General features: G+C 37.1%; 1 protein-coding gene across 2 annotated transcripts; it reads left to right on the top strand.

Moving 5' to 3' along the window:
- Positions 1–1,547: 1,547 nt before the first annotated feature.
- LOC127453188 (glyceraldehyde-3-phosphate dehydrogenase 2) lies at positions 1,548–17,995 on the top strand. 2 transcript variants are annotated; one of them, XM_051719419.1, is made up of 11 exons: positions 1,548–1,642; positions 10,551–10,610; positions 11,179–11,275; positions 11,844–11,950; positions 12,272–12,362; positions 12,456–12,574; positions 16,125–16,206; positions 16,314–16,465; positions 16,552–16,714; positions 16,804–16,901; positions 17,597–17,995. In XM_051719419.1, exons 2-11 carry the CDS (start codon positions 10,582–10,584, stop codon positions 17,664–17,666), a joined length of 1,008 nt encoding a protein of 335 aa, XP_051575379.1. In that variant the 5' UTR covers positions 1,548–1,642; positions 10,551–10,581; the 3' UTR covers positions 17,667–17,995. The 2 variants fall into 2 exon arrangements, with proteins under 2 accessions (XP_051575379.1, XP_051575380.1); XM_051719420.1 differs by lacking the exon at positions 1,548–1,642 and adding an exon at positions 5,311–5,333.
- The last annotated feature ends 7,978 nt before the right edge of the window (positions 17,996–25,973 follow it).

The raw sequence follows: 25,973 nt of genomic DNA on the forward strand, positions 1-25,973 counted from the left end.
ATATCTGGAAATGGCTTTCAGATATCAATAATTTTGAGTGTAATTAATGATATCTAAAAAGACTTTCTTACTAGTAACAATTACATTACAGATATCAGAAATTAAAATTGTCACTAGTGAAAACTGAATATCTGATAACAAAAATGAGCATTTTTACTAGTTGGAATTCAATTGTTGATATAAAAAAAATTGGCATTTCCACTAGTAGAAATTACATTCTTGATTTCAAAAATAATATTTTTTACTAATAAAAAAATAATTGTTGATATGTGAAATTAGACTTTCAACTAGTAAGCAACTCATTTTTGATATCAATAATTGCATTTTGAATAGGAGTGAATGACATATCGGTGTGAAACTTTACTACTGATAATTCAATTACAGATATAAAAAATTATGGTTTTTACTATTTGAAATCCCATTTTTCATCTAAAGAAAGTGATATCTGTGAGTGATGTCATTTTCTATATCAAGAATTCATGTTTTTACTAGTGGAAATGTAATTACTGATATTAACAACTGCCATTTCCACTAGTAAAAATTACATTCTTGATATCAAGCATTAGCATTCTAACTAGTGAAAATTTAATTGTTGATATCAACAATTCATATCCTGCGAATTAATAAAAGTCAATTCGCCTTGCAACAGTATCAGAGATCATTGCGAAATTCAACTAGTGAAAATTCAAGTACAGATATCAAGAATTATGGTTTTTACTAGTTGAAATTCAATTTTTGATATCAAGAATGTGATTTCTGTGAGTGATGTCATTTTTTATATCAGGAATTCATGATTTTACTAGTGGAAATGTAATTATTGATATCAACAACTGGCATTTCCACTAGTGAAAATTACATTCTTGATATCAAGAATTAGCATTCTAACTAGTAAAAACTGAATTGTTGATATCAACAATTAATATCCTGATAATGAAATAAAAGCTAAAACGGCTTGCCATAGACACCCGCCCACTGCTCCTCTGCGCAGTGTCTGCAGTACGCGCCAGATCTCACGTATCTCAGAGCATCCGCTCGCCAGCAAGGTCACGTGCAGCACCGTGCGGAATTCCACACTTTTGACACATCCTTGTTCCTGACGTTACATTCATTCACACTTACAAATTTAGGACGTGTACCCTAATACTAATAATGAAATAGAACACATTACAGTAATGTTGTGCTCATAGATAGATAGATAGATAGATAGATAGATAGATAGATAGATAGATAGGTGCCTATTGGCCATGCAGGACCACAATCCATCTTGTGGAATGGTCAATAAGGCAACATATAATGATGTGCACAGAGAAGACAATTCTGCATGGAGCATATGCGCATCTAGAACTTCATTTTTGTGTTTTGGCAGTCTACACAGAATCTATTCAGAATTAAAATGCCCTTTTAGTGACCAAGTTATAAATCTCTCTCTGCTTTTGTATAGTATCTTGTCCCAGCCTCCCAATAGCGTTTCCACCGCATTCGTGATAGATAGCGCGTGGCCCACACGCTTCCTTAAATGTATCCCATAAACTACGCGTGACGTCACGTTGCCAGGGCGACCAACCCCGATAGCACGTGTCTGGTATAAAACGGCGCAGCATTACGCGGAAACTGAGCTGAAGCCGCAGCATCACTAAAGGAGGTGAGTCCATCCTCAAGGGTCTCAATAATATTAATTGTCAAATTCATAGACTTTTAAAGGTTATAAACAAATTAAACATTTCAAGTAATATTTTTAGCTCTGCGTTTGAGGTGGAATGTTGTTTTTGCTGCGTTTGGCCTTGTAAGGAAGTGGTTATGTAATCTGTCAGTGACATGTTTGCACTAAATACAAAGATGTTCGTGTTGTCTTTTGGCTAGATAAGCATATTTATCGCAAGCTTGAAAACGAAATAAGTCGCGTGATGCATTCAACATCTTTAATAACACAGGGAGGCGTGGTTCATTCATTTCAACAGACATTACGCAACTGTCAAACTGTTTGATTATGATTTATACAAATTAAATTTCACGCACATGGCATTTAAATATGATATAGATATTGAAATAATGTGGGTAAATTGAAGCGAAAAGACGCAACGCGCGCTGTACGACGTGTCTCGCGTGCCGCTCGCGATGAACTCTCATTACGGCGTCACATGTTCCAGATTGTACCAAATTGGAAGAAAAGGGGGAGATGATGTTTAAAATTCGTTCATATTTTAATCAACATAACGAAATTAGACTCTTTATAGTTTGAGCGCATTTATATTTTACTCCGTCAAATCGAGAGGTTGTTATTTAACCGACATGCTGGCACAGACAAGCGAATATGTATGACGGAGGACACGCGATGCCCCTATTTTTTAACATCCAAAGCACCCGTTTGCGCTCCATTGGATGCAAACGCACATAAACGGAAATAATGTGCGAACCAAAAGACATGGAGATCGCATCAGATGCATCGTGAAGGTCGTATTAGCTGTCAAGGTCAAATAATCGACATAGCCGGATTTCTAATAGCGGTGGCCTGTTTTTTAAGGATTCATACCAAAATATAGATATACCAGACCTTCTCCAATGTATTGTAATGTGACTTTGGGATAAGTCACATGTCACCTGGTGAGCATCATGGGAGAGGTTCCCCTCATGTACGTGACTGGAGACATGTTGAGCATTGATGCTGCAGTGGAGAACATGAGTCAGATGTGAACACTGCACATTCATACTGAAAAACATGGTTATAATGAACAGTACTGAACATTTGATGACACTTCCTGGCATTTCCATCAAATTGGTACAATTAGACACTATATTTGTTAATGATGAAATGTAGACTTTTAATTGTATGCCATTAGGATCAATATGATGTGTTTGGAAAGGAAGTGATGTCGCCTGTCGGGATGTGCTGGTCGCATCTCCATCCCTCCTTCATTGACCTTCTGCAGTCTGACTCTGCAGTTGCCACTGGCAACCAGATCCTCAGGCCCTCAACCTGATGTTACCTTATACATTGGTTATACTGAGAAAATTGGGTAACACTTTATAATAAGGTTCCATTATTTAATGCATTAAGTATCATGAACTAACAATGAGCAATATTTTTAAACAGCATTTATCTTTTTTCATGTTAATTGATACAAACACATTTTTTTATTGTTAGTTCATTTTGCATTAACTAATGTTAGCATTTACAACTTTTAATTTAAAAAAATAAATTAGTAAATGTTGAATTTAACATCAACCAACATTAACAAAAGCTGTAAAAGTTCATTGTTATTCATTAAACGTATTGTAAAGTGTGACCAAAAATTGGAATAGAGTCACCCACTGTGATGATGTATGAATTCTGATATCACAAGTACCAAGTGATGTCAGAATGCTGTGATTTGACACTTGTGTCACTTTTTACATCATCAGATGTGTCTAGTTGGCGGTTGTGGTCAACCTATATATCACTGAGGCCGATAAATTGGTCGATATTCTGAATTTGTTAATTATCGGCATAGGTCAATACATTTTACCGTTAGGCCGATTTGTTTCTTGAAGGCGCTGAGAATAGGCTGATTGCATGTGAAGTGACTGAGACATGTAAACGACCAGTCACCGTTCGTTTTGTTGTTACGTGCCATCGTGTTACTACAATAATAGACCGGTGTGCAACACAGTCTCATTTAAACGGTCTGCATATCAGAGCCGTGGCAGACGCATTTGAGCTCATAATGTTAAAGTGCTTGCCTGTTTCATTCTCGAAGGCTGTGCTGCGTGTTGCTCTCGTTGGTTTGACGAGGAGTGTTGCATTTACAGCTGTAGCGCTGACTGCCCCCTACTGCTACAACCTTTCAGCTGGCCTGCCCTCTGCCTGTGATGGTCCATCTTCAGTCTTACCCATGATTAGATACTTTAATACTTGCCAACGACAGCACAGCTGATAACGACTATTAACAATTGCACAGAAATAATGATTTTGTTTGGTATGAAAAGGCGTTTTGATACAAAGACAAACATCGTTATTGCATTGTTATTAATATTTGACGAAGAAAAACACTTAAGATCCATAAAGTTGTTCATTAAAAAGGTGATACAAAGGAAAATATGCCACGATATATGTTATAGAGATGTAAGAGGTATCACGTTAGCTTAAATGCAAAGGCAAAACGTGCAGCAATATGGAATACATTATGAAGAAAATCCACGTAAGATCAGAGAGGTTTTTTTTAAAGGGGATGCAAGACAGTGATGCAGCAATATCATTTACATCTTAAGAAAACCCATATGAGAATTTTTTTTTTTTTTAGTTTTTAAGGCATTTGATGTAAATGAAACACATGTCCTCACTGCTGGTTCAGGACTTCTTCTGAATGCTGAGTTCCTTAAGCGTTTAGTATCGGAGGTCAAAACGGCTGTAGCGCCACCTGTTGCACTGGTTTTGGGAACTGCAGCAGCTCCTGACAAAATCCTAAACTCATATTTTATTGGTCGGGGCCAGTGGTGGACTGGCCACTGGGAGAACCGGGTGGGCCGGCCGCAAAATGGGGCCAGATGGGCCGCCGCGTTATGCAGAACGTGCCACAAAACGGCACCGCGATATGCGGAAGGGGGCAGCGATATGCAGAACAACAACCCCCCCCAGCATAGGATAAAAATATGCCCATCAATTGAAAACTTGGGGTCTTTAATATAGTAGAATGTGCAGTCACAGCTTTGAACTTGGCTCACCCAATTAGATTTTACATCTTTAACAGGCCGGCAACCTAAACAGAACAGTGGGGGAATTGAATTTAGGGTCAGCTCAGAGGTGTGCCATTTGATCTGGGTTTAATTGGAGATGGCAGGCTTTTGGCAGGAAAGTTCTTAATTGCACTGCTCTGTTGGTTGACCCACATGCCCCTTTATGAAACCTATTATACATGCCCTTGTTAGCTGTTTGGATATTTAAAAAGCAAAACAAAAAAGTCTAAGGAAAGAAGGGCAAAGATGCAGATAAGGACTGTACTGATGACCTTGTCAACATCACATAATCAGCTACTGCAATTTCATCAGAATGTTTGGCTTTTAAAGCCGTAATTGAAAAGAGATGCAAGACAAACGGAATTTCATAAATTTCAGCTGTTGATTAATTTAAAACCCTCTGGTTCACCTCCACGTATAAATCCAAGAGCTTCATTTCTAGATTATGCAAAAAGCACCATGTCAGCTAGTATTTGCAAGAGAGCATTTCAACAGCAGCACTTGCATTACAAATACAGCCATCATAGGTTGAGGCTGTCGTTTTACACGCAGTGAATTCTGGGACTCTCTAACAAGACTGCATTGGATGGGGAACTTGGATTAGGATTATCCAGGCAAATCAGGTGCAGTACTTTGTTCGCACACACAAACTCATGGCCATATTAGGGGATTAAAGGGATGTCTTCAGTTACACGTAGCCAGATGCAAGAACAGTCTTTACTCATGCTGCGAAAGACTGAGCTTTCTTCTTTCAGACTCAGAAGCTCTTTGTTGTGAGGACGACATTGTCGCTGGCCCAGTTTGCATTAAATAAGATTCTTTGCATCATTCCTGAGCATTTCTTTGACAGTAGTTTGTGCGATTACATAAAATTGCACTTGAAATACTTTCCCATTTACTTGCTATTGATGGAGTGTAGACCTAATCTAGATTTGCCCTCAGGCATCCAGTATGACCTAAACTAGCAAATGAAATTGTTATTTTTTACATTAAATTTGTTTTTATGGCTGACATTTAGGATGACATTACCATAAAAAATAAGTCACCAAATGTTCTAGATAGTCAGCAACCCTCAACTCATTTTTAGATTACCTGATTTAGTCTGGCGATGTGGTGCATTAGCTTACATTTTGTAATGCTACTGCATGTACAGCCATCTTAACGCAAATCAGGAAACATCACAAAGCAGTTCATTAGTAATTAAAAGGTGTTTTACTCTAACTGTTAGACAGCAACTGGAAACCATTTCTAAAAGCAATCAACCAAAGATATTACTCGTGTTCGTTTTAGGTTGATCGGTCGAGTCGCTTTGATTGGTTGCTATGTTCTCAGCCTGAGGATGATTTCCCGTATTCTTTGAAACCATAGAGCCATTTCCATTGGGAATATGGATTTATCAGTGGCTGGAAAATAGACCGCTAGTGCAGAACTTACCCAGCCAGCCCCCCTCCTGTATTAAAGCTGCTGTTGCAAATGTCTATCTTCAGCTCATTAACTCATAATATCAATGCCAACAGAAGATCATTTGATCTCCATGGTCTAACAATTTGACTGTTTGAATTTACCAACAAAACTTAACATGCACAGGACAGCATTTGTGTTTGTCTGGCACACATTGCAAGAGTTGCAAGCTGAACTATGAAGGTAATTTATTATGAAACAAGCAGCAAATTATGCAGATTATACCATCAAATTGTATCATTAATAGAGGTTCACAATATTAGACAAATTGCTTTCATGCCAGTTTACAAACCATAACAGAGTTCATATGAACCGTACCCCAGACGGCCTTTTAAAGAAGACTCAGTATGGTTCTTTCAAAGCTTTCAAACCAAGCAAATGAACCTAATATCAAACGCAGTTGGATATCAAACGGAACGCACACCAAAATACAGTTTAAAATATAGTTCAAAAGAGGTGATATCAATATATATTTTAGTTAAGTTTTGGCATGTCAATGGCACAGAGAGACAAATCAGAATAGCAGATGAGATCAGATCAATGGTGTCCCAGGAAAACCTGTTCAGTTGCCACGTTAATGGCTTTGTCTTGATGAAAGTGTAAACATGTCAACTCGCTTTGAAACAGCTCAATAAATCCCAATGTATTAGATGTTCTCCACCAACTTGCCATATCTATGGGCTTTTAGAGTGCTATAATTTGTTTTAAGTACATGTATACACATATTGTAGGTCTCTTAGCTAAAATATATATCTTAAGATGTCAAATAAAATATAACACGAAGACCATACTTTTAAGTTATTGTGTACACAGTCCTGCAGTGTTTGAAATGCCATATTAAAGTAGTCACTAAGATGCTGATTTACCTAAGATTGAACTGTCCAGCTTTAAAAACATGGTCCAATGGAATTTATTAGAAATTTAAGCAGAAACGTTTTCCAAACATTTCTACAATCAAAAAAATATTTTAGCCTATTTTTAAGATTTACACATTTCAATTTCATGACAAAATTGTTGTAATGTTAACAAAATTAAATTTATAAAACTTTAAATATTTAGGGTATTTTTTTTATTATTATTTGTTAAAGATTACTCAATTCAGTTTGATGGAATTTTGTTATAAAATTGAAATGCGTAAATCCTAAAATTAATTTTTTTAGTGTAAAATCTAAACTGAGTCTGTCACGCATTATATTATGCGTTTCAACAAAATCCAAATTGAAGCTGTTCGAGAAATTTGACATTGTTAATTTTTTCTTTTGCGTTGTATCACTGAGTGAGCCACAGTGTTTCATATGCAAGGAGATCAGTTTCTTGTGTTACAGTTAAACATCCTCCTCTTCCTGTTTTATAGCTTTCGCACACATTAACCATATATGGCAGTCCAGTTGTCAAACTCAGATTACATAAAACATTCCATCTTTATGCAACACACTGTGGCATATTTTTCACTCTGATAATATAGTCAGCTGCAAGCAGTGTCAGGCATGTGACAACTTGCTTAACAATGAAACTGCCCACAGTGAAGTGTTTGGCAGTCCATGTACAGTACATTCCTCCCTTTCACCACAATGCCAAGATTTCAGCAGATATCTTAGTGTGTGCACAGAATTTGACAAATGTAAATGCATATGAGGAAGCATAATGGCAAAACGGCGACCTTGCACAATGTAAAGACTAATGTACCATAAGTGCATGAGTTGCCGCCCCTGTTCTGCATTGAAAGAGAAAAATAAAAGTAGAGTCTTCACACAATGGACCTTCTGGTCTGCCAGGTTATTGAAGTATGCCGGTCCGGTGAGCCGAGATTTGGAAAATTCCCAGACAGCATGCTAATAGAAGAACAATAAAAATTGAGAACAGTTCAAACCTTCACCCACTGTCCTAAACACCACACTGGCAGGCATGTTTAGCAGAATGTCAATGCAGCTTTTTCCATGCAACAAAAGCTGCATGAACATAGGGCTGTCGAGCTTAAAAAAAAAAGCACAAAAAGTACCATGTTTTGTGTCTGTGATATTTGTTTCAGCATCAACTGTACTGTACTACTGTAACTTCTACATTATAAAAGTAAAAAAATTTAAAGGACTGTTCAGACCAAGCTTATTCTTGCATTAAAAAGCTAGATGCAGCAAAACAACTGGATTTAGCCTATACCAACAACTAGGGTGGTGGAAAAGGCTCATAACCAATTAACTGGCCAATAGTTTTAAAGGTGCACACAGTCATTTATTTCCAAATTTTTTTAAGTTTTACTTCTAAAGTAATGAATAGTAATTTTGAAACAAAAGTATAAAATCATGACCACTCATGTGAGATGAAGAATTCATTCATATCAGTAACCTTATAAAAGCTCTTTTTTTTCTACATGGGGCAGGGAGTCCTCATTGGGGCAGCTGTGTTAGCATCACATGACCAGCTGAATACTACTCGGTTCATCACAGTAACTGCCCTGTTATTGGACACTTTCATTTATGGATTAAATCAATCCCGGCCTACTGTGCATAGTGAATTTCCACAATGGTATTGGTAACTGAAAACTGCTATGTTTGAATGATGCAGCATCCAGGTCGCTAGGTGTCAGTGTAAGCCATACTTCGACAAACTTCAAAAAATGAGTGCACCATTAAAATCTATTTATAGAATGTAAAAAAAAAAAAATTACTACTTACTATGATGGGCACAGACATAAGAGGCTACAAGAGTCCAAAATTAATAAAATCCCAGATACAGTTTATTGTTCAACCAAAATCCTAATAATAACAAGAAAAAAATGAAGATTTGGTGCATAGTGTGGTATTTTTAACTACAAACAAGCCCAAAACACACCAGGGACTCTTATTTTGAAATGGCAGAGACTTAGCTACATTACAGTGCTCTATTTTTAAGTATTTACCAAATTAAGATTTTTATTGACTATGTATTCACACATACTGTGTATATATATACACATGCATATCTCATCAGATGAGGTTTAATGAGGAATAAGGTTTATACTTATTCAAAAGATATGAAGTTGGATATATACTCACCAGCCACTTTATTAGGTACACCTGTACATCTACTTATTTATGTGATTATCTAATCAGCCCATCGTGTGGCAGCAGTGTAATATATAAAATCATGCAGATATGGGTCAGGAGCTTCAGTTAATGTTCACATCAACCATCAGAATGGGGAAAAATGTGATCTCAGTTATTTAGACCATGGCATAATTATTGGGCTGGTTTGAATATTTCTGTAACTGCTGATCTTCTGGGATTTTCACGTGCAACGGTCTCTAGAGTGTAAAGAGAATGGTACGAAAAACAAAACACATAGAGCGAGTGGCAGTTCTGTGGGTGAAAACGGCTTGTTAATGACAGAGGTCAGAGGAGAATGGCTAGACTGGTCCAAGCTGACAGGAAGGTGACATTAACCCAAATAACCACACATTACAACAGTTCTATGCAGAAAAGCAATTCATGTCAAACATTGAGATGGATGGGCTACAGCAGCAGAAGACTCCTCTGGGTATCACTACTGTCAGCTAAGAGCAGGAAACTGAGGCTGCAGTGGGCAAAGGCTCACCAAAACTGGACAGTAGGCGATTGGAAAAACGTCGCCTGGTCTGACAAATCTGGATTTCTGCTGAGGTACACAAATGGTAGAACTGCTGCAGACTCAGTTTTCTGTTCTTGGCTGACAGAAGTGGAACCCAACATGGTCTTCTGCTGTTGTGGCCCATCCGCCTCAAGGTTCGACATGTTGTGCATTCTGAGATGCTATTCTGCTCACTACAATTGTACAGAGTTTTTATCTGAGTTACCATAGCCTTTCTGTCAGCTCGAACCAGTCTGGCCATTCTTCATTGACCTCACTCATCAACAAGGCATTTCCGTCCGCAGAACTGCCACTCACTGGTTGTTTTTTGTTTTCCGCAACATTCTCCTTACACTCTAGAGACTGTTGCACGTGAAAATCCCAGGAGATCACCAGCTACAGAAATAGTCAAACCAGCCCATCTGGCACCAACAATCATGCCACGGTCTAAATCACTGAGATCAAATTTTTCCCCATTCTGATGGTTGATGTGAACATTAACTGAAGCTCCTGACCCGTATCTGCCTGATTTTATACATCACATTGCTGCCACGTGATTAGATGATTAGATAATCGCATGAATAAGTAGATGTACAGGTGTACCTAATAAAGTTGCCGGTGAGGCATCCCAAGGTTGCTGTTTTATTCTGAATGCAACCCTCTACAATGCGCGTATGCAGTTAGAAATGTCAGTGATGACATTGTGTGGCTAACCACTGTGACCACTGTGAACTCCCCTTAACAGCTGATGTGGTTGTTCTAAAAGCCTCTGATATTTTTGTCTTCTCTCATTTCAGGTTAAGAACCACAATCCACACTCTTGCAATAATGTCTGATCTTTGCGTTGGAATCAACGGGTAAGTTCACCTCATCTCCTCTGATCTTTGAAAGTGTTTTACTATATAATAAAATTATTCAATATGACAAACTATGCTCCCATATACAATCTGATGCTGTGGTTCGAATAACTCCATAAATAGAGATTGTAATATGCAGAAGCGTGTATGAGATATGAGAGAGTAAGAGCGAGAGCAAATGCCCTGATTCAGAATGATTGCAACAACAGGATTACTCAGGATGAACTATAAGCCTCCTTTCACAGTACACAATCACGTACACACACACACTGCTGTTGCATGCTGACACTGTGTCTTTTAATGTCAGAATTCAGGAAACACATCTTACTCAAGTGATTTCCTCTGTGAAATGTTGGTATATTTAAGTAAAAGCATGTATACTGTATATGTCCTTGTTTGTTCACCAAGATGCATCAAGTATCTGGAATATTTATAATTATCTTTTATTCTCTCAAAATACACTATTTTTTTGGGGAAAAAATGGATTTGGGAGGATTATTTTCTTTCTTTTGGGATTTAATAAATCACGCATCAGAGAGTTAAATATGTCTGCTTACTGTTTGTGTAGATTTGGCCGTATTGGCCGTCTGGTCCTCAGGGCCTGTCTGCAGAAGGGAATCAAAGTCACCGCCATCAATGACCCCTTCATTGACCTGCAGTACATGGTAAGATTCTCTGAAGCAGAAGTAATTATCAAAGCATTAGCCTTGTTAAAAAAAGACAAGCAGAACCTCACAGATAACACTGACATGTAGGCCAGACCTGCACTGCATGGAGTGTTTATTTAACATTTTAGGATTTTAGGCGCTTTCACACATACAGCTTTTGCTGGATATTTAACAGCATTTTTTTGCAGTGAGGTCATGGACAGGACAAGCTGTCAAAATAAATTTAAAATTGACCCATTTATTTTCTTAATGCTCATTTCTGGAATAATTGTGCTTGATTCATCAGTACATGTTATTCTGAATTAAAACCGGTTGGTTTTCTAATCTATAATCAAAATGTAATAATTTGCTCCGCCTCTGAAATGTCATCCAGTATTTTATCCACTAGAAATGTCTCTTTGTAATTGCAAAAAAACAAAAACAATCTGATCCTTATGCGGTAATCATGAACGACTTGAAAAGTCATGGAAATTCATTGGTCAAAAAATGTGGGAACCCTGAGCCAGCAATTTTAACTGGTTTAAATTAAAATGTATGTGATTTATCATATATTCTTCTCCAACAGGTCTACATGTTCAAGTATGACTCCACTCATGGCCGTTACAAGGGAGATGTTCATCATGAGGATGGCAAGCTGATTGTTGACGGACAGGCCATCTCTGTGTTCCAGTGGTCAGTTTTATTGGTCTTATATTTCACAGTGTTATTTGTACCCCTTTAGGAATGTCTAGATGGAAGCATAAAACTTAAGTCTTGGCACATAGACCACAAACATGTCTGAATTTTTAGTACACACAGTTATAAAAGCAAGATGTTTTGGAATGTAATACTAGTGTACTGTATACTACACAGTATATACAATATACTGCCTGCTTACATTATTGTCACATGAACTCTACATTCCAGTACAAGTAGCATAGTAGTGTGCTATTCTTCCGAACATAGCTCTAGTCTTGATCTTTTGCGCTAACTTTCTCTCTTTCTTGTACCAAGTATGAAGCCTGCTGAGATCCCATGGGGTGATGCTGGTGCCCTGTATGTAGTCGAGTCTACTGGAGTCTTCCTCAGCATTGAGAAGGCTTCAGTAAGTCTGCACCTCTTTTTTTTATCTGAAACACTCACATAGCATAGCATCAAATGCTCTTATAATGCTGAGATTTTCCCGTGTACTTCATAGGCTCACATCCAGGGCGGTGCTAAGCGTGTGGTTGTTTCCGCCCCATCACCTGATGCTCCCATGTTTGTGATGGGAGTCAACCAGGACAAGTACGACCCCTCTAGTATGACCATTGTCAGGTGAGTAAAACAGTCTACAAGTTAAAAGCATGTTAGCATGCAAATTAAATGTTTAGTCATGCATGATTTAGAAATACTGACTAGGGATGTGCATAGATAGTTGACATTCGGGTAACCATTCGACGCGCCACTATTCTAATACCAAAATCACTATTCAGTTATTCTACACGTGCAATAGAGGTCTTCAAACTGACCCGAACTCCGAGTTTTCCGGCCGGGTTTGAGTCAGTTTTTCCAAGTATATGGCGAGATAGGGGCTGTTCAAACATGCTTTTGTGCGCGTCTGCACTGTTTTTCTACGTACTGTTAACACGCTCTGGATGAGCATCTTTGACCGTTGCGCTGAATCTCACTGTTTTTTCTTTCAGCGTCTTGTGCAGGATTGCCACATTTTTAGACATCAAGTAAAGTTAGAAAGAACTTTGAGCGCATCTCGAAACAGCTGCATTGTGCTGCATTCTGAGGTTGAGAACATGATTCAAGTTTGTTTTTCAAACATACTCGCATTCACTGCCTCAAAGGAATGTGAAACTGGCCTGGCAGAGCGCTTATACAGGCTGTGACAATTTGATTGATTTATTTTGACTTTAATGTGAGATTTTATCAATTGAAGATCTAGGTATTGTGCTATAGATCATAGCTCACTGTGCACTTGATTTGCAGCTATTCCGAGTAGTGTTTGAGGGAATTCCATTGCAATAAACATTATTTCCGTGTCCCGACTCCCTATGAAAAAATGATTTGTGAAACCTCGCGGTTAACCGAATATTAAAAAGGGTAACCGTGCACATCCCTATTACTGACCTCTAGGGTTGGGAATTCAGAATCTTTTTTTTTTTTTGTGGACAGAATGGCGCAATAAAATGCGCAGTACTGAAAAAGACGCATAGACAGCCAAGTTTTCTAGATTAAATATCTGAAAATCATGAACGGGTAAAAATCTGTTTATCCCAAAAATGTTATAATATAATCAACGTCTGATTAAGTATTACTGTTCTTTTGAAACCTGAAATGATCATTTAATTACAAGCTTCTGATAGTAGGGAATACAGTAAGAATTCTTTTCCAAAGATTAATTCTTTATCCCTGAAAATGACTATGATTAATTCTGTTAGATTATGACAAAAAATTACATTATGAAATTAAAATTGTATAAACAGCTATTTATTAATATAAATAGCCATAAATAAAGTGACAAAAATATTATAAGAATTGGTACTTAAAAGGTGTTCAGTGTTTAAAACAAGTTAAGCTCAATCAAAAGCAATTGTGACATGATGTTGATTAGCACAAAAATAATTTCAACTCATCTCTTGTTTATTTAAAAAAAAAAAGCAGTTACAGTAAGGGACTTACAACATACTGTAAATGAATGGTGCCAGTCAATATAGATTAAAATACACACGGTTTAAAAGTAGAGCCACAAGATGTAAACATTACACATGTAAACATTATTTTTATGTGATAAAATTGCTTACCTTACCTTTTAAATTTATTACAGGGTTTTGTTGTCAAGGCAGCGAAGTTGTAATATTTGATAGATATGTACACATGGTTATGGTAAGCAATTTTATCACACTAAAACCATGTTAACGTATAATATTTATGTCTCGTTGTAACGTTGCTGCTGGCACTGGCAATGACGAAGACAATGACGTGAAGAACCCAAGTGCAATTTTATAGACAAACGTGATATCCAAAAAACATAACTATAGATGTGAACTAAACAAAACATAAACATGAACAATTAACAAAGACTTGACTAGACCTTGATTTGGATTTGGACCTTGACCTTGACCTTGACCTTGACCTTGACCTTGACCTTGACCTTGACCTTGTATTACACATTACCAAACACACATAATACTTGACAAAGGACAATGGAAAACATGAGGGTTTAAATAAATGGACATGGGAGAACAATCCAATGAACAACCAGAACTCTAAACCAGATAATTAAACAATAAACCAATGAAAACAAGACACATGAACATAGAGGGAAAACAGGACATCACATGACTAGGGAACACATGACATGAAACAGTAACTAGAAATAAACTTTTCAAAATAAAAGACATGAAAAACATGAATTAACTAAATACACATGACACTTGTGGCTATGAAACAGTGTGTATTTTAGTGTTTATGGACTAACTTCATTCACTTCCATTTGTAAATGAATCCATTTATTCTTTTTTTAACATACTGTAAATGAGGGACAAGTCCATTTATTTGGGGGGGGGGGTGGAATCAACATTATGCCAAAAAATGCTAAACATAAATAAATAAATAAACAGAACATTCCTTTAAGATTAAAGAAATAATACAAGTAATAAAATGTAAGCTCAGCTGACAGCATTTGTGGCATAAGGTAAATTACCGGGTTAGGGTTAACCCGAACCCTAACTTAAAGTGGAAGTGAATGGGGCCAATTTTTGAATGTTAAAATACTCACAAGACATAAACAATATGAGTGTAAACATGATTTTACAACTTCGTTGCAATGACCATATAATGTCAACAAACCTTAAAACCTTAAAATGACAAATTGAAAAACTTTACAGCTCAAATAATTCATGAGTTTTAACAGAAGAATTAATGTAAGTGCTTTTATAAAATTATAATCTTCACATTTCTGCCTTTAAACTAGGGCTGCAACTACCGATTATTTTGATAATCGACTAAATTAACGATTATTAGAACGATTATTCGGCGATTATTGTAACGATTAATCATTATCTCTTAACCGATTATTCAGCTTGTGCCTTGAATTAAAAGGTTGCATTAAACGTGCTTACTAACAATAAAGAGGACAAAATCATCTTGACATGCAAGTTTTGCTTAAGCGGAATGCCAGATCCGGCTCTGCTTTATTTCACGATGATAGTGCTTTTGTATTTACTTTTGTATTTTTGCATTATAATTCCCTCATACTTTGCGATCTACATCACCTGAAGCTGTTTGAAAAGATTTGAGTGCGTCTGGACTGTGAGCTGTGTTCTTCCTCACCTCTGTCAGGCGTGAACTGCAGTGCTCCTCTCGTGCGCCATCGTTAGTTTCATATGATCTCATGTTATGTTAAATGATATCAAATGACTGTTCAACAACGAACATTTTTATTGACAGTTTTTTTATTGTTGACATTGTCGAAAACGTCGACTAATCGTTTCAGCCCTACTTTAAACCATAAAAAAAATTACCCCAGTCTCTTCCATTGTAAGTGCCTCACTGTAACCTCGATTTTTGCCTTTTTTAAAGAAAAGGAGGGGCCAGTCAAAATGTATTTTAGTGGTCATCAGCATTATGCCACAAATGCTGTCGATTGAGCTTAACTTGTATTGAACCTAGAATATTCCTTTAATGAAAGACTTGTTATCATTAGATTAGCCATGCAAATTGTTAATGGAATCTATAAGGAACTGTAATCATTGAGTGGAATATGAACCAGAATCATTCCTTACGATTCTCATCCCTACTGACCTCATTTTTGTTTTGGAGTGACAGTAGCAAATAACTAAATTAACATGTATATTTTGTTGAAACATCACAGCAATGCATCCTGCACCACTAACTGCTTGGCTCCCCTGGCTAAAGTTATTCATGACAACTTTGGTATTGAGGAGGCCCTCATGGTAAGTCAATGCCTGGCATGGCAGAGTGAATCCCACTTAAAACAATATTGCTAAGTATTTACAAGTCACTGTATTTGTCTTTCTTATTTTTTCTTATCTTTTCACAGACCACAGTCCATGCCTACACTGCCACACAGAAGACAGTGGATGGCCCCTCTGCTAAGGCCTGGCGCGATGGACGTGGTGCCCACCAGAACATCATCCCTGCCTCCACTGGCGCTGCCAAGGCTGTAGGCAAAGTCATTCCAGAGCTGAACGGGTCAGTGAAAGAGACACAGATACAGATCAATGCAATGTTGATGGTTTTGATGTTGATTGTGTCTGAATTCTCTGTCTATTTTGTAGCAAGCTAACCGGAATGGCGTTCCGTGTGCCGGTTGCCGATGTGTCCGTTGTTGACCTCACCTGCCGTCTCTCAAGGCCTGCCAGCTACGCTAACATCAAGGAAGCTGTCAAGAAGGCCGCTCATGGACCAATGAAAGGAATTCTGGGATACACAGAGGATTCAGTAAGTGTTAAGTGTAAAAATCTTTTGCACCTACACATTTTAATAGACAATAGGCAGAATTTTGTTATTTATTTGCGGTTTTCTTTTAGGTCGTTTCTGCCGACTTTGTTGGTGACACCCACTCTTCTATCTTTGATGCTGGTGCAGGCATCTCCCTCAATGACAACTTTGTCAAACTCATCTCCTGGTAAGTTTTATGCATACGTAACTAGGGCTGGGCGATAAACCAAGTATTCACAATTTATTTGCGATGATTTTGGTGCCGATAGAAAATTAAGCAGCATTGCTAAAATCGCAATGATTTTAACGCGCTTTTCATTGGACCATTAATTTTCCTAAAGAGCGTGTTATTAGACAGCTTTTGTGATCCCTGTCTGTCTAGCGACTTATGAGCATGTCGAGAGTTTTAAGACTTTAAGACTTCAGTTTGCAAAAATGGTGTTAAAAGTTTAGTACACAGTTAATTACTGTGAATCAATACATATTGTTTGTTTCAATTAATTGTCCATGTATTAAAATGTTTTGTTAAAATATGCATAGGTTAATGATTAAAAATCATTCTTCCGTTCATTTAGTGAAAAACAGTGAGGAAAACATGCCTTGATTATTTTTAACTGGATTATATATGCATTGACTTTTTGCGTTAAAAATATTGAACATATTTTAAGTTGTTTGGGAGCAATATAAAAAATGTTGAGATCTATATTTAATATTGTGAAAAAGCTACAAACATTTTAGGTATATTTTCACTATTTATAAGCTGTTTTAACTTTATCACCATCCTTAAATGTTGCTATGCTGTATTTCAGTTACAGTAAAATGGCATATCTGTAGAAAAAGCAGTACTCTTTCTACATAAAGATCTGTTTTTCTTTCTCACAGGTATGACAATGAATTTGGCTACAGCCATCGTGTTGCTGACCTGTTAGTGTACATGCATTCCAAGGAGTAACTCACCAAGCTTTGCGACAGCAGAAAGTCCTACCGTTCCTTCTTTTCAACACACTCATTTTATCGCTGAAGCCATAGTGACACGCCTTAGTATTCCAGTTCCCACCTACAAGATGCGTTCGTCTCTGTAACTGTGTGTGTGCGTGTTAGTTTTTTTTGACAGTATTCAGTAATCAGTGTCACCCAGAGGCATTGCTTTAGTTGTTTTCATTCTGGGTGTAACCACGTTGTGTTGGTGTAAAGAGAATAACTGATTAAAATGTTAAATGAGGCAAAAGGCTACTGTAATGCAGTTTAAAGGAAACTAATTAAACTGTCTGGAAAAGTTAATGTGTTCCAGTCATTTTGTCTCATATAATGTGTACTTATTTTTGTCATGGTAATAGTGTAAGTTTTTTTTATTTGCAAATCAATCAAATGACTGTTTGAAGTTTTGGTGTTTATGGCCTTTTTTGTTTCTTTCATGGTTTATTATGTTACAAAAAGAAGCTATGCTAACTATAGCCTTACCAATAAGTGTTTTAAAGGGATAGTTCACCCAAAAATGAAAAGTATCTCATCATTTACTCACCCTTATGCCATCCCAGATGTGTATGACTTTCTTTCTTTTGCAGAACACAAATTATGATTTCAGAAGAATGCAAGTAAATGGTAGCCAAACAACTCCAAAAAGCACATAAAGGCATCATTAAAGTAATCCATAAAACCCCAGTGTTTTAATCCAGATTTTCAGAAGTGATATGATAGGTGTGGGTGAGAAACAGATCAATATTTGTCCTTTTTTTTTTTTTTTTTTTTTGCTTGAAATTCTTCTCCCTGCCCAGTAGGGGGTGGTATGCCTCATGGGGTGTAGTGGACTAAAGCACTGAACTGATAAGCGGAAGGTTGTTGGTTCAATCCCCACAGCCACCTTGTGTCCATGAGCAAGGCACTTAACTCCAGGTTGCTTCAGGGGGATTGTCCCTGTAATCAGGGCACTGTAAGTCGCTTTGGATAAAAACGTCTGCCAAATGCATAAATGTAAATGTAATGTAAATGTATGCATGAAGAATGTGAATCACCAAAAACACCAGAAGAAGAATGTTAAGTGCTCTGTATCTCACCCACACCTATCATATCGCTTCAGAAGATATTCATTTAACCACTGGAGTCGTATAGTGTACTTTTATGCTGACTTGTTTGATTTTTGAAGCTACAAAATTTTGCCACCCATTCACTTGCATTGTATGGACCAACAGAGCTGAGAAATTCTTCTAAAAATCTTTATTTCAGCAGATGAAAGACAGTTATACACATCTGGAATGGCATGAGGGAGAGTAAATTATGAAAGAATTTGGCATTTTTGGGTGAACTATCCCTTTAAGCAGTAGCTGGAGTATTGGGTGGGAATCAGATGCACTTGGTCTGTCTTTCCTCTAGATGGCACTGTTGTCTGCACTGCACATAACTGATTATTTCCATGTCTTTCCATGTATTGTTCTGTAGAGTAAAACTGTCTGAAACAGTATGAACAGTTGATTGACCTTAATTAATCCCTGACTATAACAAGTTAGATATTTCAGTACACTTTATTATAACTTATTATTAATATTAATTACTACACTATATAATTCTTTACCGAAAAAGTCTGTCATCATTTACTCAACCTCATGTTGTTCCAAACACTTATATATGACTTTATTTCGAACACAAAAGATGTTAGGCAGAATATTAGCCTAAGTCACCATTTACTTTCAAGGCATACATTTTTTTTCCCCATACAATGAATGGCACAGTGAAGTGAATGGTGACTGAGGCTAGCATTCTGCCTAACATCTCCTTTTGTGTGCTACGGAGGAAAGAAAGTCATGCGGTAAATGCATGAAAAAAATTTTGGTGAACTATTTTTATGAGTGTTAATGTACACAACAATTTTGGCTTAAGGATATGCAGTTTATAAATATATATATTTATTTAATGCAGCTATTATCGATAGAGGGTTGTGCAATCCTTCATTAAAATGTTTCCTGAGATAGCAGCTCTAGAGTCTTTCAGACATTTATTCCTGCATGCTAACCAGCTGGCATTTCAGTCAAGCTACACATTCCTGAAGCACCGAAGCTCATAAATCTGCTGGGAATGCAAGGAGTATGGAATATGAGCTGTGTTTTGTTGCAGAATCTTTAGGGAACTTTTACAATAAAGTGAAAACAGCTGTAATTAACACCTTTTAAAGACAATGAGTTTCAAATGATTTCAAATTCATTCCTGCTAAAAAAAAAAAAAAAATGGTTAAGCCAACTGGAATCTTAAATGACCAGTTAGAACCATATTGACCAGTATAATTATGCAAAAAGGCACAGTTGAAGCCAGAAGTTTACATACACCTTAGCCAAATACATTTAAACTCAGTTTTTCACAATTCCTGACATTTAATTATAGAAAACATTCCCTGACTTAGAATCAATACTTTATTTTAAGAATGTGAAATGTCAGAATAATAGTAGAGAGTATGATTTATTTCAGCTTTAATTTCTTTCATCACATTCCCAGTGGGTCAGAAGTTTACATACACTTTGTTAGTATTTGTTAGCATTGCCTTCAAATTGTTTAACTTGGGTCAAACGTTTTGGTTAGCCTTCCACAAGCTTCTCACAATAAGTTGCTGGAATTTTGGGCCATTCCTCCAGACAGAACTGGTGTGACTGAGTCAGGTTTGTAGGCCTCCTTACTCGCACACGCCTTTTCAGTTCTGCCCACAAATTTTCTATCAGATTGAGGTCAGGACTTTGTGATGGCCACTCCAATACCTTGACTTTGTTGTCCTTAAGCCATTTTGCCACAACTTTGGGGGTATGCTTGGGGTCATTGTCCATTTGGAAGACCCATTTGCGACCGAGCTTTAACTTCCTGGCTGATGTCTTGAGATGTTGCTTCAGAATATCCACATAATTTTCCTTCCTCGTGATGCCATCTATTTTGTGAAGTGCACCAGTCCCTCCTGCAGCAAAGCACCCCCACAACATGATGCTGCCACCCCAATGCTTTACTGTTGGGATGGTGTTCTTCGGCTTGCAAGCCTCACCCTTTTTCCTCCAAACATAACGATGGTCATTATGGTCAAACAGTAAAATATTTGTTTCATCAGACCAGAGGACATTTCTTCAACAAGTAAGATCTTTGTCCTCATGTGCACTTGCAAACTGTAGTCTGGCTTTTTATGGCAGTTTTGGAGCAGTGGCTTCTTCCTTGCTGAGCAGCCTTTCAGTTTATGTCGATATAGGACTCGTTTTACTGTGGATATAGATACTTGTCTACCTGTTTCCTCCAGCATCTTCACAAGGTCCTTTGCTGATGTTCTGGGATTGATTTGCACTTTTTGCACCAAACTATGTTCACCTCTAGGAGACAGAATGCATCTCCCTCCTGAGCGGTATGATGGCTGTGTGGTCCCATGGTGTTTATACTTGCGTACTATTGTTTGTACAGATGAACGTGGTACCTTCAGACATTTGGAAATTGCCCCCAAGGATGAACCAGACTTGTGGAGGCCCAAATGTTTTTTTTTTTTTTTTTCTGAGGTCTTTGCTTATTTCTTTAGATTTTCCCATGATGTCAAGCAAAGAGGCACTGAGTTTGAAGGTAGGCCTTAAAATACATCCACAGGTACACCTCCAATTGACTCCAATTAGCCTATCAGAAGCTAATTGGCTAATTGCCTAAAGGATTGACATCATTTTCTGGAATTTTCCAAGCTCCTTAAAGGCACAGTTAACTTGGTGTATGTAAATGTTTGACCCACTGGAATTGTGATAAAGTCAATTAAAAGTGAAACAATCTGTCTGTAAACAATTGTTGGAAAAATGACTAGTGTCATGCACAAAGTATATGTCCTAAACGACGCCAAAACATAGTTTGCTAATATTAAATCTGTGGAGTGGTTAAAAAATGTGTTTTAATGACTTCAACCTAAGTGTAGGTAAACTTCTGACTTCAACTGTAGGAGTGGTGGTGCTATATTGTGTCATGGCTAAAGGACCTTGAGTGCCCTATTACTTTTATAAATCTGTTAGTAAATAATAAAAAAATGTCCAGGCAGGAAAAGGTGAGACCACATAAAAATCAAAGGACAATTTTTTTTTCATTAAAACGTTTAATTTATTAGGCAAATTCAGGTGCCATCCTACCGCTAGAAGATATGTAGTCACTGACATGTAAACAAGAATAGCATGTGTTCTCTTTGTACGCTGTACCAGAGATTATTTAGCAGAGACTGGCTACTTCTATTAAAATGAATGAGAGTAATAGGAACGCCCAACCAAGGAGCTCTAAGCGCCCAACAGTCAACGGACGTAGGAAGTCCTGCCTTACAGGTAAAAGCCAATCAGATTTTAGTTACAGAAATTGCCAGTCTTTCAACTTTAGAACACGCATGCGCATTAGCCATACAAGCCAGGAAAATGTTGCTTTTTAACGTAATATGAGGTAAAGAAGCCCAATTTATGATACCAGTATTGTCAAATTTTATTGCTGATTTGAAATGTTAGTTTAATTGTAATCTTGACCAACCATTTTTGAGATTTCTGTCTTTCCCCATTCAAGTAGATAGGTGCTTTACTGTCATGACTGGAAATAGCCTTCCAAGAGCGTTTCAAAGATGGCTGTCAATGGACTGACTTGCTAGAAAGACTTTGGCTGTACTCAGTAGTAGTTGTGGCACAATATTGAGCAGTCAGCATCCTGTTATTTTAAGGTGATTTAGGCACTCTTATGATGCAAAAACCTGCTTAACACGCTGGTACTAGTAACAGACCATCAATGTCTAGCTGAAATCAGTTAAGACCATCCTTGAAATTTAAGCTGGTCGACAGGTTTTAGGTGTTTGTTTGTTTGTTTGTTTGTTTGTTTGTTTTTTGTTGTTCTGTTTTTTGTTTGTTTTTGTTTGTTTTTCCAGCAGGGCTGATATCTTGATTAAATTTGCTGCATGCAGAAACTGTGTTTGTCCTCGACCTAGGATAAGAAAATAAAAAATACTTTGAGAAAGAAGTGAATAAAGAGCTAATCCCACTAGAGTTTCACTCTTGGATTTGGGTCACTCTCTCACATGTATTACATTACCAGTGTTGAAAAGAGGTCTTTGTCAAACTGTCAACTAAGAAAACAAAATCAAACTTTAAAGGTACACTCAGTATTTTTTTCCTCATTAAAAAGTTTTACTCCTAAAGAAATGAATTGAAATTTTGTAGCATATGTATAACATCATTAGCACTTACAAAAAATGAAGACCACAGTAATATCAGGAACCTCATGAAAGCTGTTTTATTCTGCATGGAGAGGGTCCCCTCATGGGGGAGGCCATGTAAGAATAAAATGACCAGCCGAATACTATGCACTTAATCAGTAGCCGCACTGTTATTGGACAGTTTCAGACTGCTGGATTAAATTATTCATTGGTTGACTGTAAACAGTCTATTTCTACAATGGCATTAGTTACTGAAAACTATTGATTTTGAATGATGCTGCATCCACGCCACTAGGTGTCACTATAAGTCCAACATAGCACAACCAACAAAGTTACTGTGTGCTCCCAGAGACTATTTAGTGCGAGACAGAGTGCTTGAATGAAAATAAAAGGGAGAATTTGGAACGCACAATATGGAGGATCTAGAAAAGGAAGACCTGCCTTATAGATAAAATTAGCCAATCACCTTTTTAGATACAGACATCGCTTGTCAGTCAATTCGAGAACGCCTATTCCCATTAGCTGGACTGGCCTGACAAATAGCGCTTTTTAGTGTGATCTGAGCTAAAGAAGCACAATTTATGACATCATTGCTGTCAGATCTTATTGCTCATTTAAAATAATTTATTTGATTGAGGATTTGGTCTTTCCCCATTTAAGTAGACAGGAGCTGTTCTTATGGCTCTTGGTTTATCATAGAAAAGAGCTGCCTGGGAGCGTTCCAAAGATGCTGGCCGAGTGGTTTGACTTGCCTTTAAAACAACTTTGGTGCACATTTAATGAAAGTTTCTGTAATGTCAAATTGAATGTAATGTACATGTAATGTAAGCTAAATGTAAAAATGCTTTCTCCCTTACAGAAATGTACTATGGTATTACCATGGTGTTTTGGATATGGTACCATTAATACAATGTTTTGTGGACACTACCAGGATGGTAATGGTTTTCTTTGACGTACCTTGAAGTAGCCTACCAAGCAAATAACATGGGTTAGTATCATAAGGTATATAACATAGTACCATGGTATTAAAGTATGATGGTAACATCACTTAATTGAATTGTAGAAAGTTTTTAGAAGTAATTTAATGTCATAACAGACAGAGTGAAGCTGGAACGGAATGTCTCAAAGACAAAGGACATGGTGCTCGACTTTAGAAAAAAGGCTTCCGAGCTATTCATGGTGTAGGTGTGGACTGAGTGGAGGAGAATAAGTATCTTGGGACAATTTTTGATAATAAGTTAAAGTTTGAGCAGAACACTGAGGCTGTCTTTAAAAAGGCACATCGAAAACTTTATGTTCTGATGAAACTAAATTCATTCAGTGTTCAAAGGTCTACCCTGACAACTTTTTATAGCTCATTTATTAAGAGTATTCTGTGTTTCCTTTGTTTATATGCTGGTTTTCTTCCCTCTGTCTTCAGAATAAATAACACCTGCAAGCCATAGTTAAGACTTGTTCAAACATTTCTGGTGTGCCTCTGCACAGTCTAACTCAATTCTATGAGCAGCAAGTGATAAGGAAATCTTGCAGAATTATAAGAGATGATACAGATCCTTTACCTTTCCTTTGGGTCAGCTTCTACAGAGTGTCAGGTTTTTTACTAATCGTTCCAAATGTACTTTTGTGCCAGAGGCCATCTGCCTATGTAACAGAGAGAAAAAAAATTTACTTAGTTATTTTTATTTATTTAGTATCTACTTTTTAACTTTTAGTATATATATATATATATATATATATATATATATATATATATGTGTGTGTGTTCTTATGATGCATGTTATAATTGTTTGGTTTTAATGTACTGTTGATTGTATTTAGTCTTAAAATGTTTTTCCCCATGGGGGATTAATAAAGTTGTAAACTTAAACTTTTATTTAGATTAGGTCAGTAATATTGAGACTGGATTGGGGCAAATTAACGTAGGCCTACTATAATAGTTTTAACTCAACTTCATTAGGTTTTACATTTACTAAGGTTTATTTTACAAGTTTAAAATTTTCTTATATTGGTCCAATTTATTATTATTCTTATTAATCATTAATACATACCAGGTGAACAATAAGGACAGTGAGACTGTTGACCTGTCAATTTAATAGCAGCTGCTTAGCTAAGCAGCACTCAAAGCATCACTTGAATGTGAAAGTCCATCCTCAGCCTAAGCAGAAGCACCATTTTTCATCACATGGTAACACTCAAAACTCCAGCATAACAGACACTATTTTTAAATAACCACAAATTAAACATGAACAAATCTCAATCTCAAAAATGCATAAAATATAACCTAATTATTCTCCCTATCCAGTCCCATGAAAAGCATGCTGAAAAATGAAAATCCCCTGCCCAGTTTCATTTATGCTTCATTAACACCACAAAAAGTATTCATGTTGTCCCAACTCAAATGGATTAAGTAAATTTCCATTTTACAAATTAAAATGGATAAAATGCAATAAGTTGTGACAAAATGTTCAAGAATTGTGTTGCTTTAGTTTATTTGAATTAAGTAAATTAAACAAGCAGCACGTATAGGCCTATATATACTGTATGTATGTATGTGTGTGTACACCATCAGCACTCTGACACTTCACTGTTTGTATCACTCCACTTGTGTTCCTGCTGTTCTAAACTAAAGTGTAAGAGCAGTGCAGATGAGTTAAGAGCTGTCTGTCTCTTTACATATAATTATGTGACATTACATATTTTAGCCAGCAGGTGGCAGCAAAGGACCATTTTTGTGTGTAACATGAGACAGGTGACATGAAGTGAGTCAGTGTCAGTCAGTGTTTTCATTCAACAGTACTCCGTGATTGCTGGTATTACTACTACACTACTAAAGCTAGGATATAGCTTTAAACTAAACATTTCAGCATTAAGTAGAGGTGGGGTCACATGGGATAACCTCCTCATGGTGGCTATAATGTGGTTTGCTATTGGTGGGGTGCCTGGTGAGCTGTGCATGGATGCTGCAGAGAATAGTGTGAAGCCTCCACATGTGCTATGTCTCCGCGGTAACGCGCTCCACAAGCCACCTGATAAAATACGCAGATTGACTGTCTCAGTCGCTGAGGCAACTGAGATTCGTCCTCCGCC

Source organism: Myxocyprinus asiaticus, chromosome 15, assembly GCF_019703515.2.
Source record: "Myxocyprinus asiaticus isolate MX2 ecotype Aquarium Trade chromosome 15, UBuf_Myxa_2, whole genome shotgun sequence".
Classification (NCBI taxonomy): Eukaryota; Metazoa; Chordata; class Actinopteri; order Cypriniformes; family Catostomidae; genus Myxocyprinus; species Myxocyprinus asiaticus.

Coding starts and splice junctions, on each gene's coding strand:
- LOC127453188 (XM_051719419.1), top strand. CDS start 10,582: ATGTCTGATCTTTGCGTTGGAATCAACGG. Junction 11,276..11,843: donor TCATTGACCTGCAGTACATG/GTAAGATTCTCT, acceptor CTTCTCCAACAG/GTCTACATGTTCAAGTATGA. Junction 12,363..12,455: donor TCAGCATTGAGAAGGCTTCA/GTAAGTCTGCAC, acceptor TGTACTTCATAG/GCTCACATCCAGGGCGGTGC.